The 21,719-nt window shown below is 37.8% G+C and overlaps 2 protein-coding genes across 3 annotated transcripts; one reads left to right on the top strand and one right to left on the bottom strand.

Moving 5' to 3' along the window:
* The first annotated feature begins 6,782 nt into the window (after positions 1-6,782).
* On the top strand, positions 6,783-11,871 carry LOC121980365 (pentatricopeptide repeat-containing protein At2g39620-like). 2 transcript variants are annotated; one of them, XM_042532374.1, is made up of 2 exons: positions 6,783-10,526; positions 11,481-11,871. In XM_042532374.1, exon 1 carries the CDS (start codon positions 6,917-6,919, stop codon positions 9,992-9,994), a length of 3,078 nt encoding a protein of 1,025 aa, XP_042388308.1. In that variant the 5' UTR covers positions 6,783-6,916; the 3' UTR covers positions 9,995-10,526; positions 11,481-11,871. The 2 variants fall into 2 exon arrangements, with proteins under 2 accessions (XP_042388308.1, XP_042388307.1); XM_042532373.1 differs by having other exon boundaries at positions 11,443-11,871.
* A 1,757-nt stretch (positions 11,872-13,628) lies between these two features.
* LOC121980364 (chloroplastic import inner membrane translocase subunit HP30-2-like) lies at positions 13,629-20,596 on the bottom strand. Its single transcript, XM_042532371.1, has 6 exons — positions 20,220-20,596; positions 19,528-19,643; positions 15,245-15,371; positions 14,168-14,316; positions 13,942-14,004; positions 13,629-13,856 (listed from the first exon to the last, which is right to left on the bottom strand). Exons 1-6 carry the CDS (start codon positions 20,505-20,507, stop codon positions 13,832-13,834), a joined length of 768 nt encoding a protein of 255 aa, XP_042388305.1. The 5' UTR covers positions 20,508-20,596; the 3' UTR covers positions 13,629-13,831.
* Between the last annotated feature and the right edge of the window lie 1,123 nt (positions 20,597-21,719).

Genomic DNA, 21,719 nt, shown 5'->3' with positions numbered 1-21,719 from the left:
TCATTGAGAAATCCACTAATAGTTCAAAAAGATACAATAATGAAGTATAAGAACTATATATGAAAAATTACTGACAACAAAGAAAACTAAGTAAAGTTGATGTCCGGTTGTCAGTGGAGTATTGCAATGTTGTCAGAGCCTTTTTGAAGTAGCGCACAGGAATATAAGTCGTAGCAGTTGATGTTTTGAAGCTGCTGGTCGAAGGCCCTTATATAGGCCCATTCCGGGGGCCTGGAACCCCTCCGGGCACCTAGACCATCACTGACGTGGTGATCTCTTGTCGAAACTTCATCCGCAAAGTTTATCCACTTATGAGCGCTTGGACCCCTTTCGGGTGCATAGACCGTTGATGTGGGTTCGGCCAGTCGTCGCACTCCAACTCGGCTTCGGGATAACTTTTCTAGTCTAGGCACCTGGATCAACTCCAAGCACCCGACCACCCGAGTGCCTGCGGTACCCACCTAGGCGACACTAGTCCGAGCACCCGGATCCCTTCCAGGCACTCGGACTCCTTTTTTTTAGCCTTTGATTTCTGCAAAAAGGAGTTAGTCCAGGCAAATAAAAATATATTTATCCTGTAAAATAGAGTTAGCACAAAAAAATAAGAGTAGCAATTAGATCTTATCTCTCTAGGTCTCAACTTAGGTTTCCCAAACAGACCTAAGTTGTACCGATGCCTATAGTTCTCTCAACCGGGAACACGTCCTCACTGGATCCCTCCTCTAGTTGCTTATCTTCACTTACCACTTGCAATCGCTTGACTTGCCTTTGACCCACCAGGTCTTCCTGTCAGTTATCAGGTCTCGCGGACTCAACTAGACTTCTACTGATTGTCAGGTCCCGTGGATCCAACTGAACTTCCCACCAAATATCGGGCCCCATGGACTTATCTGATTTTTCATTAGCTATTGGGTCCCGCAGACCTAGCTGGATTTCAACCTGTGTCAGGTCCTTCAGACTCATCAACTCCTACACACTTGGTAAAGTAATTAGATCACACAATACTCTAATTTTAATCCACTTGTCATTTATCAAAATCTAAGTTAGATCATTAGTGTAAATTGTACCAATAGCTTATATGTACTAGAAGCAAATAAAATAAAAGAAAAAAGATACAAAATATAAAATTTATAAAATAGAAAAATTTTCGAATCTAAATCGACTCGGAGACAATAAGTCTTCATTAGATTTTCCAATCTAGATTAATTTAGGTCTTTACTTAGAAAAAAAAATGTTTTGAATAATGCACCAGAGGCAACATTGGAATTAATCTCGACATGCCTGCCTCTATTTGGGATTCCAAGCAATAATGCTACATCATTGGTTGTGAAGGGCACAACCACGTTGGCGAATTTGAATGTTTCTTTTTCACAATCCAACTCTCAAATATGTGTTGGGATATGCTCGATGTGGGTGCGTGTTAGAACATATTTTGTAAACATGCGCAGCGGAAAATAAAATAATAATTTCTAATTATTACATCACACACACCATACACATACAAGGATACAATATACCAAATATGATTGCATAATTAAAATTTTATAGAAAGTAAATTTGTGCTAGGTATACCTTACGGATGACCTGTAACGAAAAGAGCATCAACCGTAGCAACGTTGTCTAACTTTGCCTCTATTCATATCCACACCGAGCTCCTCAAGATAACTCATTAAGTACAAGCCTCTCATTCTAAAATTACTAGCCATGAGCGAAGAAGAGGGATCAAGAGGAAGAAGAAGAGAAACACACAAGGGAGAGTTTTTCTCTCTTGTGGTGGTCACGGCAACAAGAGGGAGCACCCTCTTGTTGGCGGCGGGAGAGAGGAGAGGGAGAGGGGATTGGGTTTCCAAAATCCAATTGACCAAATAATGAAACTCGTATCTAATTCTCTTTGAATTATATTTATATATAATCCTCTTTAATGAGTTGGATTAGAAAGCTCAAATCTAACTCATTATCCCTTAACAAAAAATTAGCTCATTAACCCCTTTGTTTAGTTCACAACTAAATAAAGTTGGTTTATGACTAATTCATGATTAAACCAAATATGGTTTAACTCTACCATAAGAGATGTAGCACATCCGCGCTTCCATCATAACATATATTTCTATATTTATCTTATAGATGGTCCAACCAAACCTTTATCTCTTGATCTAAGAATCTTATTCTTTAACTTGTTTTACATCTTTTAGAGACTCGTTAATGCGTGTGACCCAATAGGTTTCTGGTTTATCTTGGTCGTCCATAATTAAATACTTAATTATAGAACAATCATGAGTGACACCTAGTAGTACAACATGATCCCAAATTAGTCAGAAAATCATAGTTGATCTTAGAACTAATTCTAAATCCTTCAGCAATAACAGTGAGTCGTACATTGTTCCTTTCACTCGTCTTATACCCACTTGGTTCAGAATATGGTATATGTGTTTATTCCCACTAGACTGACTACGTTACACCTAGCCCAAGTAATACTTTCTCGTTCTACGGATTCAAATTACTCGTACATGTGTACAAGAGTCATGTACTCTTAACATGTGATGCTTTAGCCAAAGACTTTGAGTAATAATCCTAACGAGTGGCTATATGGTATACATCTCCTTGTAAGGAGTGGTGAATCCTCTGTGAGCTATCCAAATATTTTCAGGCATTTCAACTTATACTCAATCATCCCAGGTTCACACCTCAATGAGGTGTTTGCTTAAGATATTAAAGTATAAGTCTCTATGACCAAGATAACTTATATACCTCAAGTCGAAGAAAACTTGCACTTGTGCTACAGTAAGGGCTTCACAGACATATCCATATATATAGATAATCATATGAAGTCTTACAGCTAGTCACTCCAATGAACTAGTTACCATAACTAGCATCCACTTTAACTCTCGACATCCCAATGTATCCAGCTAGTGAGAAAACAGTTGCATGGCGAACCAAGGAGTATAACCCATGCTAGTCTTATAGAATTGATGATGTTCAAATGCATCAATTCAATGACTAGGGAAATTCTAATATGTTCATAATTACACATATAGAGATAATCACTAGTTGTGATCCAATCACAATTTCTCTTATGCTATGAATTGTATTACGGACATTCAGTAAATAAGTTTAAGATAATCAAACATATAATATGCACTCAAATAGTGAATTTATATTTAGTAAAAATCATAAGGCGAGATTGCCTTAAGACATCCCTCAAAATCTAACAATATGTTCATCAGTAATCCCCTAAGATATCGAATTTATGGTATGCTGAGGAATAATGAAAAGGGGCTACTTCTTATAACATTTGTGTTTTTCATGGAATATAACTCTTGAATGACCCTTTGTCTTTCTTCTTGTAGAAGTTTCAGAACAAAAATCTATAAAATATCCCAACTTGCTCATCCAATATAACTTGTCTTGCAAACTTGATAATTGAATTGCACTTCTTGAACTTGATGCATTTCTTTTACTTTCCTGTTGTATAACAAATAATAATCAAGATTTGTAAAATTCAATAAAATATTAATAGTAAAATAAAGTGAAACTAAATTTAGTGACTAACTCTATACAATGAATGAAAACATAATTAACAATTATGAAATTAAAATGAATTCAAACATAAATATCATATAATCTAAAAAATTATTACATTTGTTGATAACTTAAACTAAGTAAATGAACTCAGAGTTTTATACACACTATAATCTTAAAAATATTAAATTTTTTGAATTTGTTGGCAACATTATGAGTTCTATACACACATAAGGTGCTCAGTTTAAATATGATATAACCAATTTAAATTAGAAATCCTTAACACATTTTAGGTATGAAGTATGACAAATATTAAATCAAACTGCGCTTTTTACCAAAATTAAATAGTAGTAGCAATTCATCTTGATAGTATTAACTTATTTAGATAAAGTATGTGTTGGGCAATTCATCTTGATGCTATTAACAAACTTAAATATAAAAAATATGTTTTTGTAAATCAAGCTATAATCATAACCAAAAGAACAATTCAAAAAAACATATTTTACTCTCAAATTTTTTACCTTTGGAGATGATAATGTATACTTCGATATTCTCATAGATATAGTGATGTGGTGCAATGGGACAATAAGGAGCTAACGTGGTGAAGAAGGTAGTGAAGCTTAGGATAATAACGAGCTAATGCGGTGAAGAAGGTGGTGAAATTGAACTTTAACCTAGGTCGTGAAGCGCCCAAGAATACAATAGCCAGTGATGATATGAATTGGACTTGACAACTTACGGAGAACATAGAAGCAAATGATGATGCCCGTGGAGGTGAAGAAGTCAGATATGAGAAGTATCGGTGATACAAGACTTTGTTGGTGACCAAATCACGATGGGAAGGAGTAGGTGACCAAGTTAAGGAGGGGTTCGGGATTGCGTTTTCGAAAATAAACGAAAGCGAGCAGGCGACATCGGGAGGGGAGGAGAAGTTAGGGTTCGGGATTGAGTTTTAGCAGAAAGTGGGAGTTCGCGAAATTAAAGTGGGTTGGGATGCTTTTTCTTGCTTTGGACGAGCACATGAGGTGGACGACGATGACGTGGATGATCAGTGATATGGACAAAAGGTAAAATCAGTATCACATACATCATTTGTTCATTTTAGAAGTTATGTACCAGAAATGAATATTTATAAAGTTATATACACGGTTCAGTAAAAAGTTGAAAGAGTTATGTATGCGTTTAGACATATTGTTAACTTTATAGGTGAGTCAGTAATCAATAAAAGAACTATTAAATGAGAGCTAATGTTGTAAAATGTGTTGACCATGCTGAGCATGACTGAGGCATATTCGGCCTTTTTTTTTTTTTTTTTGGGTGTATTAGACTTGACTCAATTTGTCACAGGTTAGGCCAGGCATGACTCAAACTTTAAGGTCGATTGCCTCGCATGAACTCCGATCTGTTTGAGTGTGACCAAATTAGGCCCATCTACATTTGAGCCTTCTTCTACATAATTGTAATGAAGAAAAAAATGATTAATTAGATTGGATAACGTTGAATTTGGAGTGATCGGTCTAATTTCATGGAAATTTTTCACCGACCATCCAGCATCTTTTAGTTACGTGTCTTATTTGGAGGATAAATTCTTACAAATTTATCATAGTTAGAATTCAAATCATGGATGTCTGAACGACAATTTAGATATCCTATCATTGCACCATAACTCTGGGGCTACATAATTGCCATGAAAATTCTATATTTCAGAAAAGCTCGCTCTTAATTATGATAATCAATTTTTAGTTATATTCGAGCAATCGAGCCTTTCTTCAAGTTAATGTTGTTTATGCTCATGAGTTTGAATATCAGAAATAACTTTTGCAATGGAAAATAAAGCCGAGTACAATGGATTTAATATGATGTGATTCTTTTTGATGATTTTAACAGGACTTCATGTATCAAGTTATTATTTTTTTAATTACTCAACCTACTTTAATTTGAATATAAGGCGACACCTAGGCCTGCTTTTATTTAACCATAAACCAAATAGCAACGAAAAAAATTATTTTTTCATTTTACTTTTTACATCGATTCCGATAATGAATATGCAGCCCTAAGAAATTAATTTATCCAGAAAATAAAGAGGGTAACTTTAAATATCCCTTGATTTTTTTCTTTTAAAAATTATTAAAACAGTATGCTATCTATAATTTAATATTTAAAATATTCTTTTATAATTTATCTTAGCAATTCTGTCTCCATCAAAATTGCTCTAATGTACTATAGCTTTAATTAAACTTATTCTGAGTATTAAATTATGAGAAAAATGCTATTTAAGAATTTTTAAAATTGGGGTACTGGATCTTGGGCAAAAATGAGAATGGCATCTCAAATTAAGAGAATTATGAAATGGGTATCTCATGGATGATTTTATTTTAAAAATATCCCTTAATGTATCGATGTTATAATAATTACTCATAGCTACTCTAACATATTTAAATAATTTTAATCAATTTAATAAATAATATTTTAATATAATGATGTTTAGAGATCCTCATCCTGAATATGAAATAAAAGTATTGAGGGACCCAACTAGCTCAGGGATGATCGGAAGTGCTCGTGATGAAAAGTCCAACAATCAATATCCTTTGATTGTTTATCTCATTTAGAATATTTTTTTTTACAAATTTGTCATATCCCTGAGATACTATAACCCCATTTAACAATTGGAATATTCTATCGTTCCATTATGCGACAGGATCTCCTGGATCACTTTTTGTGGTCCAGGGGATGGACCACTCATATTTGCGGTCGGATCATGACCACGATCCAGCCGCAATTTGTTACGATCCCTTTCTGGGTTCATTGTCCCCACCATGTTATAGTTTTGATTCGGAACGGACGATCGAAGGTCGTCCGGAAGAGATCATTGCTCAGTGCCTAGCAACCTGGCTACTTATCTACCACCGGTGTCCTCCGTACGGCCTCCGACTGCCCGCTTCGAACCAAATTATAACCTGATGGGGATAATGAACCCAGGAAGGGATCATAATTAATTACGGTCGGATCACGGTCACGATCTGATCATAAATATGAGTGGTCCAGGAGATCTGCTCTCCTTACACTATAACCCTAAAAAAAATTTTTAGAAACCCTAATATTGGTGGCTCCTTTTGATTTGATCTTTTCATTAATTTATACCTTTTATTTTTTTTTATTTTGACTTTAAAAAAAAGGTATTTTCTTATAAAAGCTATTGATATATTTACTTTTTTCAGTTTGACCATTTAAAAAATAGATAATGTTTAGAAGCCAACGGTGGAAAGTGATAAATTACAAAAAAAAAATGCGGTGCCATTGGTAAAATACCAAATACTGCAGCCAGTAGATTTCCCAACCGCTGAACGAAGAAGTTCGAATACTTTTCGCTGTTCTGCCGCTCTGCGACACTTCTTCTATGCTTCGGCTATCGACGGCGACGCCCATGCCGGTCGCCGAGCGCGCCAACTCTGCGTTCGTCGGAGGATTGGCTTGGAGTCTCCGGTGTTTCCGTCCCTTGGCAGCTGGCGCTCCGGCGATTCCCGCAGTGCGCCCAACCTGTTCGACCAAACACCTCACTCACCTCCTCCGTTCCTGCAAAGACTTCCGCTTTCTTCTCCTGATCCACTCCCGCCTCGTGGTCCTCGGATCCCTCTCCGACGACTCCAGTCGCTCCCTGCTTCTCAGTTGCTATTCCTCCTTCGGCCGGTGCGATGCTGCCCTCGCCCTCTTCAACTCCTCTCCCCTCCCTACCGTGGCCTTGTGGAACTCCATGATCCGATGCTACAACAGGACGGGGGAATATAAGAAAGCTGTCCAGTTTTACCACCTCATGCTCCGACGAGGCCTCGAGCCTGATAAATACACCTTCACTTTTGCTTCCAAGGCCTGCGCTGGCGCTCTCGACTCGGAGACAGGTGATATGATAAGGAGGGAGGTTGTGAGAAGAGGGCTCTTATGTGATGTCTTCATTTCCACCGGTCTTGTTGACATGTACTCAAAATTGGGTAGGGTCAATACTGCTCGCGAGCTTTTCGAGTCAATGGCTGAGCTAGACGCTGTCTCTTGGAATGCCATGATCGCGGGTTTCTCCACTAATGACCATCCTCTTGAAGCTCTGGAAGTTTTTGGGAGGATGCAAATGGCTGGTGAAGTCCCCAATTCGGTCACATTTCTTAACTTGTTTCCGGCTGTGTGTGATCTCTCTGCTCTTATTCTGTGCAGGGAAATTCATGGTTTCATCCTTAGGAGGAGCCTTTTGCCTTCGATTTCTAATGGGCTGATTGATACCTACTGCAAATGTCGGAGCCCTGGCATTGCTCGTAAAATTTTTGACACGATGTTGAATGGAAAAGATGATGTTACATGGGGAACTATGATAAGTGGCTATGTGTATAATGGCTGTTATACAGATGCTTTGTTGCTTTTTGACAAATTGAAAAGTGAAGGTTTAAAGTTGAATCAAGTGTCTGTGGTGAGTGCACTTTCAGCTGCAACTGAGACTGGAGATTTAGACAAGGGAGTGAGTATTCATAAGTGTGCGACCGAGAAAGGGGAGGATTCAGATATCTCAATCAAAACAATGCTTGTCACTATGTATGCTAAGTGTGGAGACTTAGAGAAGGCAAAGTCAGTGTTTGATGGGATAAAAGAGAAAGATGTCATAGCTTGGTCTGCCATGATTTCATCCTGTGTCCAGACTGGTCATCCTGAAGATGCATTGGTTCTCTACCGAAAAATGCAAATGGCAGGTGTGATGCCTAATCAAGTTACCTTTGTGAGCTTACTTCCAGCTTGTGCAGATTTGTTGGAACTGAAGATGGGAAAGAGCATTCATTCTTATGTATTGAAGTATCACATTCATCTGAATGTTTCTGTGGAAACGGCTTTGATTGCTATGTATGCCCAGTGTGGATCCTTTTCTTCTGCACACAGTTTATTTAACAAAATGGAAGTCAAAGATATTGTGACCTGGAATGCATTGATAAATGGTTACACACAAGTAGGTGATGCTGCTAAAGCTTTGGAGTTGTTTAATCAGCTGCGATTGACAGGAAAACACCCAGATTCTGGCACCATGGTAGGTGCTCTTCCAGCCTGCGCTATCTTAAATGCCATTGAGCTTGGTGCCTGTCTTCATGGCTTGGTCATCAAGAATGGTTTTAATTCAGATCTTTATGTCAAAAATGCCACAATTGATATGTATGCCAAGTGTGGGGATCTTTCAACTGCTGAATTTTTGTTCTCAGAGACCAAGTCCTGTAATGACGTTATATCATGGAATACCATGTTTTCAGGATACATGCACAATGGGTGTGCTAATGAAGCATTATCTGCTTTCCGCTTAATGAGAACTGAGAATGTGAAGCCTAATTTAATATCTCTTATCAGCATAATACCAGCGGCATCATTCCTAGCAGCTATAAGAGAAGGCTCTGTGCTTCATTTATACGTAATCAAGACTGGCTTTGTTTCTCAAATGCTTGTTGGAAACTGTCTAATTGACATGTACACAAAGTGTGGAAGGCTTGATTATGCCAGAGACTTCTTCAACCAAATGGATTCCAGAGATGTAGTATCATGGAATGTAATGCTTGCAGGATATGCCATACATGGACATGGTGAAAGGGCCATCTCACTTTTTTCACAGATGAAAGTTAACTGTGTCAAACCAGATTCTGTATCTTTTCTCAGTGTGTTGTCCGCTTGCAGACATGCAGGTTTAGTTGCAGACGGAAAACATCTTTTTGAATCTATAATGAGTGAATACCACCTGGAGCCAAACATTGAACATTATGCTTGCATGGTAGATTTGCTGGGTCGCTCTGGTCAGCTAGGTCAAGCTTGGTCCTTGATTCAAAGCATGCCAATGACTCCAGATGCTGGTGTATGGGGTGCGTTATTGGGTGCATCCAGAATGCACTCTAATGTAGCAATGGGGGAAATTGCACTGGACAATTTAGTCAAAATAGAACCTGAAAATGTTGCTCATTATGTTGTTCTCTCAAATATATATGCCCAGGTTGGAAGATGGACAGATGTAAGAAGAATGAGAGTGGCCATTAATAACGTAAGAGTGAACAAAACTCCTGGATGCAGTTGGGTTTATATTAGGAACACTATTCATGCATTTAGTGTTGGTGATCAATCTCATCCACAATATGAGGGCATACGTGATGTTTGGAACCATTTGCATAAAAAGTTGGAGATGATGGGTTATATTCCTGACACAAGTCACGTTATGCATAATGTTGAAGAAGAAGAGAAAGAATCCTTCTTATCTAGTCATAGCGAGCGATTAGCTCTATGCTTTGCTATATTAAACACACAAGATGGTGTGACCATCCAAATTGTAAAAAATCTCCGTGCTTGTGGAGATTGCCATACTGTGATTAAATTGGCATCAAAGATAACTAACCGTACAATAATAGTTAGAGATTCTAGTCGTTTCCATCATTTTGACAATGGTGTATGCTCATGCAAAGACTACTGGTGAGGTGGTTCTATGGAACACAACAAAATGTAGCTAGGAGTTGTGTACTCGCATCACATATCTTCTGAAGCCACATGGATTGGTCCTCAAAAGGGAGGATTCACATGGTAACTAACGTTTGCTTGATAGAATTTTCACACTTGCTACAACATACAAATGGAGCATCTGAGATCCATACAGGGTATAATCAGCATGGCAGTCAATCACAAGGAGAATTCCTAGCTATAGCGTACTCATTTCTTTAGAAGGCAACATAGGCATGATTGTACAGCAGCTATGAACCTGCAAGCTTCAGGCAGAAAGCTAAGAACCAGCCACTTATCTCTGAAAAAGCACATTTCTCAAGCGTGCATTTATAGAGCAAAAGTGCAAAAGCTATGCTGAAGAGATGCTACTCTTAATTGTTAAACATTAACTTTGCATCTTTGAATCAACACAAGGAATTTGACAGCTTATTGGTGCTATAAATGGATCTTTTAGTTGTGAGCCAAATGTGGTGGGACTTCTAAAGTTGTGCTGCGATGTTACTGGGAAGGTAACATTCAATCCTTTTTTTAATCTTTATAAATATCAATGTTTATGCTGAGATAGCTTTGAATATTTCAACCACGCCAATTCATACCAATTAAAAGTTTAAACTAATTATTCATCTTTTCTCTATATAAAAATATGTAAATTAAGAATTAGGTTACAAAAATAAGGCTTCATCCATCCATCCAACCAACCATATTATTTGTAATCTTTCAATTCCAATTGAAACTGAAATAAGGCTTTTGAATGGTGAGAGGACCAATCACACATCCTTCACATTTATTGCCTGAGCTAATAAAAATTCAGCTTAACACTGCTCGTTGATGTTCATGAACAAGGTCAATTAAATGACCAAGCTTAACATCTCATCTAACTAAATGAACAAGCTTAAACATATATATGTTTAACTGAATGAACAATGCCCACAAACAAAACTTGTAAACCATGTTCATCAACAAGCTCTTATCTCTATAATTTTTTACAGTTATTGAGCACATAATATCATACCGTTTCCATTGATGTCAAAATTGCAAATTCGTCAGGATGGTCTGCTTTCTACCTATCGACAATCCATTCTAACTCTTCAACACAAACAAATATAAATATCCTTAGTGAGTGTTAATTGCAATTAAGTTTATAATTAATTACCAATTTATCTTCTAGAAACTCAATCTTTCTAGTGTCAGAGAACCAATCTCTTTAACGCTATTTCTGTTATTATAAATTTCAATATCTTATAGGTAATTCCTATGCATGTTTTCTTTTTTTTGGTTATTCAACACATAATAGCATACAGTTCTCATTGATGTCAAAATTGCATGCTTTCCATCAATTGACAGTCCATTCTTGCCCTCTGTTATATCATACAGACAAGGATGGTACAAGAGAAATAGCATTAATGGAGTTGTAAATTTTTTCAGGTAAGTAGCTTCAACAATTGTTTGGTGGATTGCTGCAGGTCGATATAAATCTGGTGGTTATATTAGGGTCTCTGGCTATCTGTTGATGGATAAACTAGAAGTACCTTGTAGAAAGGTTCAAAAAGACTGGTATGTTGGCTTTGGATCCAGATCCAGTGGATCTTGTACATCCAGATGCCCATGATGATTTAATTGTCAAGGAGGCTTTTGCTAAGAATTCAACATCTCCTATGTGATCTCAACGCTAGTGCAATCACTTTTGTTTTTATTTCTATTTCCTGAGGATGTTGGCCAATTAGCCATATTATAATTGTGCTGATTGTCGTGAGCTCTTTTGTTGGTAAACTTTTTTGCATTTTCATTTTTATACATATGTAAACATGAAACACTGCATTAAGTATGTTATACATTGATAGAGAAATTAGCATATGGGCTTGTAAACTAATATTTCAAGTATTACATGTTTTTTAATGCTCCTTTCTGAAATTCTGAATTGTGGAACAAATTAGGGCATTTCTGTTGCTTTGTATCCAGATATAAATGGGAGCATGAGTGGATCAAATATTTCTTATTCTACAAACATCGTGAATAACCTCTCGATGAATACCTTGAGGATAAAGAAAAACTTGATTTTGCTGATACTACGTCCAAGCACCCCTCATCGCCAGAGCCACAGCGAGATAAATGGAGTAAATCATAGTGGCCAACCTCTTTAGATGGAAGGGATTTTATTTTCCAAGGAATTGTTCCCGGGGATTCAATCCTTGCTCTTATGTGGCAATCTGTCATCCAAGTACCAACTCGGTTATATGCCGGTGACAACGATCATGATTTTGACGATACTATTAGAGCAAAAAGTGAAACCGTCACCTTAGCGGCCTTTTAAGACGGCTCTACATTCTCTTGGGGGGGGGGGGGCATTTCCCCTAATGCAATGGTTCTTTACGTAAGGAGAATACAAATAATGTTTTTTGCCGATACTAAGTGCCAAAAAGTCGCCCCCGGTACCCTCGTGATTTTGCAAATACGAAAAAAAATGATAAACCCAGTTTAGCCTCATTGATTAACCCTGGGGTGATTGCGTGCCCTATTAATTTTGCCGATATTAAAAAAATAATAAACTAGTTAGCCTCATTGACTATCCCTGGGGTGACCAGTCCGGCCCCACGGAAATTTTCCATCGACTACTAGGGTAAATCGGGAAGTGCGCGCAGCGGTCAACCCAAAAGTCCAGCATCCTTTGGTTGCACTCTCTATTTGAAGGAAAAATTCTTACAAATACGTCATAGCTGAGGATCGAACTGCGGTACCTATATGATAATATGAATGCCCTACCGCGGTACCATAGTCCTAGGGAATGGATTGTCAAGCAATCTTAATGACACAATCAAAAAGGGATGTTTCACTTAAAAATGCTCTAGACGAAAATCAAAATCAAACACAAACACAAACATGAACACAAAGAAGGCGTCTTGAAAAATAAAGGGGCTCAAGATGGACATTAAGAAGACCATAACATTGGTGCTAGAGTGCAAGAGTATGTAGATCACAATGTTGATAAAATTCAATATTGGTGGAAGTTTATTACAGGAAAAATGATCAAGTAGCATTTTTATTGGGTTTGTTCATGCAATCTTCATAAATTAATACATGAACCATGTGTAATTCTTGCTGGACCTAATCTTCTCAGGCCATGATTCTTGCAAAATTGGCTTGTCCAATTGATTCTTCATCTGCACAAAATATGGTTATGTTCCAGCTAAGATACTACTATCATTTTGTTCTTGTATGTTTAATGCGTTTCATCATGTATTGGTTTTCTTGGCGATTGTCATACGCCTAAGGTATGCTTTGCATCTGAATCTCTCTTATTACAGGTGATAAGTTGGCAGGTATTATAATAATCCGGGGCAGCCATCAGAGTTGGGGGGAGTGAATTATAGTTTTCAAAGCAAGTCCATGCCTAAGTTTTTCGTCTTTTCTTCTGTTATGGGATAATGCGGCTTCAATTGGAGTGGCTTGGTGCAAATTCTGATAGGAATGAATGAAACAATTATCACTTCCAAAATTTATGTCGAACTCTTTGATCTGGACGATAGTAACCTGTAGAACGAGATGTTTGACCTACTGCCGAAAGACATTTAAAATACTTGCAGGATGCAAACATTAGAACTATCCAATGTAACTGGTGACAAACAAAAGAAATTTTGCATTCATCGCAATGAGCAGTATTTTGGAGCAAAATTTGGATACTCAGATCATCCCTATTATAATTGTTTCTAAGATGAAAACGCAGCAAGTATCACAAAAGCACAAAGTTCATCTAAACTGGCACCGTCAACCAAATTTGCTCTCATTGCTTGGAATATAACATTGTTCACAGTTGTCTTCATCGTTTTACCAAATCAGGGTTCCTGTTAGATACAATTGGAGCTGTCAACATGTATGATGAAAGGAAAGCTTCGGAAGCAATTTGATAGAGTAGGCACTTTCGTTTACCTTTGAATGTGATCGAGAATAAGAAGTCTAGGCCCAGGAGGAATTTTGACGTCTCGAAGAGCACTGGAACACGTAAAAATGCATTAAAAATGATCTAGAAAAAGTATGATTGCTTTCATGCGCTAATAAAAAATCTATATAAAAACTATTTGTGAGAAAGGTGGTTTCATGCAAAGCAGGGACTTGCCCAATTGACTACTGCATAGAGGGGCTACAAAATCCTTACCTATCAGTGAGAAGGGGAAGAGTAGCATCATTGAGTAGGCCTTTCTTGAAGTTCTTCTCATAGTTCTGAAGGCCAAGACTTGTTAACATTCCTTTTGTGTGGGAGTATAACATGTCCTCAGCTGGTGGCTGTGAGAATTTCTCACTTACCTGAAATTGTAAGAGAACACAAAAATCAAGCAGTATATCGGACTGACAATAGACAAGTATGAGTAGGTGCTTGCTACTTGAATACAAAAATTGTAGGACAGACTTTGAGTTTGGCATTCCAACAACATCCTGACCAGATTTTGGATTTTGAAACCTTTAAATATACCAATATGGCAATATCCATTACTAAAACGCCTGCCAAGGCACCAGGATAAATGAATGCTACACCAATGTGATCCCAGCATAGGCAGTGAGCAATTTGGCCATCTACAAAGCTTGAGAGAGGTTCAATCTATGTTAATTCCTATAATCCTATTCCAATGAAGAATTTTCTTTTCGACATTAGATGAGACAATCACCAGATGATTGCTCATTTCATTTATACCTAATTAACTGTAATCAAAAATATTTTCTACAGGTCAGTAAGCGAAAGCCATGACTCATTGCTTTATATTTGTTATTTTATATTGCTCCTTTGAAGGTATAGGAAATAGTATCCAAACTGTTTTTCATCAGCACTTAAATTACTGCAAATTCCATGTCTTGACCTGTTGCATTGGAAGAATCTAACAATTTACCAAATTATAGAACATTTGTGAAGCTATTCAGATACCTCTTGAGTATTAACCCAGAAGAAAATTATGGCTTAGCTTGATGTTGTTTGTTGCATTACAATGGCCATCATATGAGAAGCTCAACTTCAAGATTGTCACAACAAATCCACTAGTCGTGAGAAATATACTCACCTTATTTATATTTTATTCGGGGGAAAATCATATGTGAAGATAATAACAAAGCTAAATTATCATAGCAAGTAGAAGATCAAAATTTCCACATGAAATGTAGCTTGGTACAGAAGGTACTGATAATCTATCCAAAATAAGACCATCACAAGTGGCTGACATAATCTTAAATCCTCTTTATGTACCTTGAAAATACCACCTTGAACTAGTGAAAAAAACAGTCCTGAGGTAACTGCATTAAGAGCCTGGTTTGGACCTCCCATGCCACTGACCAACGAAAACATTGCACCAGAACCAAATGCCGCAACCATACTACAAGAACAATCAGAGTAGATGAGTAGCGAGCCAATTTTGAAAGTTCAAGAAAACTGATATTTGTAAACCTTTCTCAGCTCTAGCAAAATTCTCTATCTTAGTGGAAACAATATGAAGAATAAGGATTTTAACTGCAAGAAGCTTTGACAAAATGTTGATAGAAAGAATACTAGCTTATTGATGAGAACAGCAGAATGAGTCAAATTATTTTAGGTCACTCTAGCTTTGTAAACCTAAAATGATTAGAATAAATATGAAGTTGGATAACAAGCTAGCTGTACCACTTAGAATCAAGATATTCGTAACACCAATTTACATGTTAGTTTTTATATCCGTAGGCGTTATGGTTTTGATACTTCACACAATTTTCAGTCTGTCTTATATATCACATAAAAGTGTGAAATTATAAGGTGCAGATAATCCACCTAAAAGACAATACCCAAGGGTTTAGGTGTGAATGAATAAAATAATATAGGAATTAATTGGCATCCCATGATTTAGGATGTTTGGATTAAGGGATTAATATGGAACTGTGAACAATGAGTTGGAAAGGTAACAATTTTTTACCCTGATGTTTTATTTCATGAGAGCAAAATGGATGGGAGAGATATGATTATGTCACAGTGCAATTAAAAGGCATGTAGTTACGAGTTAGGTAATAGACGGTGCATCATTCATCTTTTGGATATTTGATACCAAACAAAAAAAAAAGGAATTTCATACTATTCCATTCCTAGGTTTATTTCATGTTTCCTGTCATTCAATTCTCTATGTCTCCAGCAAGGACAAGTCAAATCTACTTTGTGACTAAAGGCAGCTACCATCTTAGTCAAAAGACTGAATCAGAAAGTTTCATGGGTGGTGCAATAATCTTCTTGCCTTAAAGTTGTAAGGTTGGCACACTCATTTTCTTGGCAAATCTTAAGTTTTTTTTAAGCTTTTGATATATACAAACACATACCTCTCTTCATGGTCAAAAATCTCCTTCCTGACTGAAAACAAATGATTGTCAATTCATAAGCACTCAAATAGTTCGAAGATTATTAAAGTTGGAAGTGCTAACTAATTGGGATACTAATATTTGCAGATTCAACCTTCTCCAGTAAACCTTCCTGTTGACAACTTCTGAATAGAGATGTGATATGAATGGAACACTTTGGTTGACATAAAATTTAGGGCATTCTGCATATGGATGCTCTTGAATCATGTCAGGTTAGCATGCCTTAAATTTATTCTTCCATGTCTAATACTAAACACAAATGTACAAGATGTTCAATATGATTCACAGTTTATCTGTGTACAACTCTAACAAACATTTAATTTTGTCACATTCAGTACATAAAAATGTATCAAGCCCAAACAAAGTTTCCGAATGACAAAACACAATATATATATATATAACATTTTAATAATTTGGATATAGATTTCAGAATATAAGCAAACACCTATTGCAATCAAAGGTTTTATTCAAACTTCAAAAGCAATTAGGAAAAATACTTAGAAGCTCAAAATCTCAAGATTGAAGTCAAGCGAAGCATGTTTCAAGATCAAGCAAAATAAAGTCACGTTCTTCTTCTCTTGTTCATAATGTAGACAAATATTGATTGACTTTGCATGATCTTATGGACTGATTCAGTATATATAACACATATGCTTGGAATTAATGACTTAAATGATAAAATGGAAGTCAAGCACTAGTTCTCTTGTTCATAAATAAAGTAGTTAAGGAGTGGTGAGTCTTGTATGATCTTCCCAACTGATAAAGTAAATATCACCCATACATTTGGAATTAATGACTTAAAATGATGAAACAAGGGAGTATTCGCCACAATAAAAGACCAAACTGGTTGTTGTTCCTTAAGATTGATATGGATCAGAGATGATTCCAAGTTTTCAATATTAAACCACTCTTCGTAAACTAAAACTACAATGTTAGCCTGAAACAAAATCAGATATTTCAATACCATCATAAGAATTGCAATTTTAATCAGTGAATACCATATTCCTTAGAAACCTTTTAATTGAATCCGAACAGGGGCACTATAATTTATAACATCTTATATAACCTTTTAGTCATGGTTATTACCTTGGAGTTTGGGTTATTTGATATGCTCAGTTGTAAACTCCTAAGTTCAGTCCCTAACTTGAGGAATGTGGCAATGGTTCTCATAAGAAGGAATACAATGTCGGACAAAATCGAGTAAACAATAAACCATAAAATGCTATATGATATTTTTTTAAATTCCATGTATGAAAACAAGGTATTAATCATGTTGACTTGTTTTTTTTCATTACACATTTTAAAAAAAAGTCAAAATAATTAATGCCTTGTTTTCATACATGAAACTTAAAGAACATCATATTACACATTTAAATTTGCTACATGAAGGGGGGTCTTGGCGCAACGGCAAAGTTGCTACCATGTGACCCGGAAGTCATAAGTTCGAGTCTTGAAAACAACCTCTTGCAAAGCAGCAGCATTAACGGGAGCTTTGTAACCGGACTTCCTTTTATTTAAATTTGGTACATGGTTGACAAAGGGACAAAGCAAGGAAAGTAGAAATTGAAGGACGGTTCAAGGATACCACAATATGTAGGGGCAAGCATGTAATTTATACTCAAACTTAAACAAATAGACAACTTTAAAAGGTAATAAACATGAGAGCTTTACCTATTGACAAGGAAGCTATGACCATTAATTAAAATAGGAAAAACACCAACTTAGGCATAGGTTGAAAATTAGTCCTGAGATCCAGAACAAAATTTAGGCTTAAGAATTCATCTGCAAATCCAATTATAAGGATGAAGATAAATTAATGTGGTATCTGATTTTGAAATGATGCTACAAATGTATTTCATACTTATTTTAAAGGTCAAAAAATGGTCGAATGAAATCTATGGAGACTATTACTAGCTTTTTGCATCACAAATGAAATCAAATGCTTCATCATTTGTAGTGTGTATATCTGACATCACTCAACCAACAAGGATTGCTTGATATTAAAGTATTTGAGTCCAAAATATTAAAGCAAAGGACTAACCAACAAGGATTGCTTCAAACAATCGAGCATTCTATCCAAAAACGATTAATCATTTGGGAAGGAGACTTCCTCCAAATATATGCACATTCAAAATGCTCATATTAGTCTATGTATGATTATGAGGCGATGGACCAACCTTTACGTTGATGGGCATTGCATCCTCAACATGCTCTCTCATGTCCCATTCGACTCAAACATACAGGTTGACACACTAAGCACATTAGCCATCATGCACAAAGATACAAGTTGAGACTCTAAGCACTGGTAGAATGCCCACACTTGGGCATCAAGCACAAAGGTACAGGTTGAGGCTCTAAGCACACACAGGGTGTCTGAACTTTGCCATTAGGCTTAAAGGTACATGTTTATGTTGCAAGTGAACAGTGAAGGTCTTGCTTAATCACCAGAGGTATGGGTTGGATTAAGATTCTGGCACCATATTCAAGTGAGGAAAAAGCACATTCCATCCAAAGCAAAAAGTTCCAGAATTGGATCTGTGGATTCATCTTTGAATTCCTTTCTATTCATGTTCTTGGAAGTGATCAATCAAAATGGGACATCGATACTATCAGATTGGCCCCCCTTCACAGAACCAACTTCCCTCTTTCAAGGTAAACTAGCCCTTAATATAACACACTTAGCATGCCACACTGGGCCATGTGAGACTAAGGAGATAAACAACCTTCTACATAAAAACAATATCTATCTCACAAGTGATGCTACTGATAAGAGTAGTACACTCTCAAATATCAAGAAATTTTTATTTTACCAACGATGCTATCTTTCAATAAATATTCTGTTGGAGAAAAATGTATCTAAAGGATGAAAATATAAACAAAAACAATCACCATTTTTTTAAGAAAAAAATTGGAAAAAATAATGCAGTGACATTGTCATTCAAACAATTTAGTTGACTGCTCATTTCATATGTAAGTGGCATGGGAATTTCTCATGTATGGTGCCCTTTATAGCTATGTGCCCTGGTAACCTAAAATTAGAAATTGCTCAGAAATCAAAGTGTTAGACAAGACTTATTTGCTTCCATCAAAACTTAACATGATTCAGTAATCACAAGTCACAACATAACACAAGTATGAACTCAAGAATCTCACCTACTTTGCATGTCCTCAACTCCTCTTATTCTTCTCATCACGCATGATATGCCTGCATTAGTACCTGTCATAACAGCAAAATTGCGAGCTTGAACCAAGGGACCACCTGTAAAAGCCTGCAATATAAATGCAAGAAGAGCATTCTTGAGTGCATACATATCTAAAAGTTCCGTGTAGAATATAAAGGCTCTCTGTTTATGTTACTTTAGGATAAAACATGCGGCATTGGTAGAAGAAGAAGGCAAAGAGAAATTGTATGTTAAGAATCAGCATATGCAAATAAGTATATAACCTTTTAGCCAAAAAAAAAAAGTATATAACTCGGTTGTTTGAAGCTTGGATATCCAAGTAACTGTTATATAGACATTGCAAAAGAAACTCTTAATATCAAACAATATTATGGTGGTCTAACAGAGGAAAAAGGATCCATTTGATCAAAACCCAGAAACAGACGAGCTAATAACAAATAAAAAGAAGCGGCACGAACTGTATAGTGGGCAGTGTGGAACACATTTACATCATCAATTATACATTTTGTGCATCATCAACATCGAAGAAATCAGAAGACAAGAAATACATCTTCTCACTTAATCAAGAAAAGCGCATATTCATAAAGATTACACCAATCCAAGCGGAAATGAGTGGAAAAGGAAAGTGAGAGACAGGGAGGAAAATATAGAACAAAGAGGAACCTGCGCTTGCTTGAGGGAGGCCATGGCTTGGGGGTTGAAGCCAGGGGCATTAGGAGGAGGGGTGGGGATGGCAGCGTCTGAGGTGAGAGATCCCATGAGGGCGCCGATGAAGGCGCCCTGGGCGGCGCTGGTGGCGGTGACGACGGCAGCCTCTACGGCCGTCGGCTGCTTCGCTAGCCAGGCGCGGAATCCAGTCTCTAGTTCCTTGAATTGCACCTGCAACTGGGCGACAGGGTTCGTTGGAGTAGTCGGCGGAGCCATCGTCGCCGCGCTCTGTTTCCCATCCATGGCCGCTCGCCCGACCCACCGCCGCTGCTTCTTGCTTCTCTGAGACGAAACCAACTGCGCAATATCGCGGATAAGGGTACGACCACGGAAAATGTAATAAAAAGAGGGTATTTCTGCAATGAATAAAAATTGTTAATTTTCTGCAATTATTAATCATCATTCTTTAATTTGGTAAAAGAAATAAAATTAATTTGCTAATGTATCTATAAATTGGTAGGAAGGTTTACATGAAGCAAATCCATCTAATTAGTTCAATAATTTGCCATCTCTTCTTTGATACAATAATGAGGTAAGGTACTAAGATTGCCCACCGGGACATAGTGTGATGATAAAAGATAACGATTGATCCTGTCCGAGTCGCTGAATCGACGGGCGCTGGGCACCTGGCGCTCTCCTCTATCTCCGACCAACTGCACCGACCTCCGGCGAACCTGCACAGAAGTCGGGCCGGGGAGGGGTCCCCGGCGACGACCCTCCGACGCTCAAGTCAGGCAAGCAGACAGCAGATATGAGGCTCCAACATGCGAGAGAGCGTACCTCCGGCGAAGGGTGAGGACCCTTATATAGGGCTATGAAGAGGCATGTGCACTCACACCGAGGTGCACACGTGTTCTGTGCCATACCTTAGTATGGGCTTGTCAGATGAGCTTGCCTGACCCCTTACTGCTACAGTTCGAGCACGTATCTGATGGGACAGTGAGCCCATGCCCTAAGATCCTGCGTATCACCTGCTGTCAGAGGATATTTCTGTCCTTGTCTCCATGCCGAGCGTCCGACCGGTCGGCGGTTTCCTCACGTCCGACCGGTCGGACGTGCTGATCCGCTCGGGAGCTTCCTGGTCGCGTGCTCGGGACTGTTCGCAGTGTTGATACTTCATTCCTTCGGCCGAGCGGGCCATCCGATCGGCACTATTATACTGTTCATCATGAGTGTCGGAACCCCGACTCCCCGCCGGGGTGCCTCGCTTCCGCTCGGAAGCTTCAGTCGGTCGTCACCATCATAATCAGCTCGGCCTTTTACCTTTCCACGTGGCGTTGACTCGGCTAAATGGGGTCCCCCATTCTTACTGCCGGATCACTTGCCTCCCCTTCAAGTCTAGTCGAAGGAGGCGATTAAGTCCGACTGACTGGACTGTATGTCCGAGCGGGTGATCGTCGTCTCTCGATATTTAACGTCGGTGCTCGACGGCGCGGTTGTTTATAGCCGGTTGGC

This window comes from Zingiber officinale, chromosome 5A (assembly GCF_018446385.1).
Source record: "Zingiber officinale cultivar Zhangliang chromosome 5A, Zo_v1.1, whole genome shotgun sequence".
NCBI lineage: Eukaryota > Viridiplantae > Streptophyta > Magnoliopsida > Zingiberales > Zingiberaceae > Zingiber > Zingiber officinale.
The sequence above is the reverse complement of the archived record's forward strand: the minus strand, read 5'-3'. Positions and strand labels throughout refer to the sequence as shown.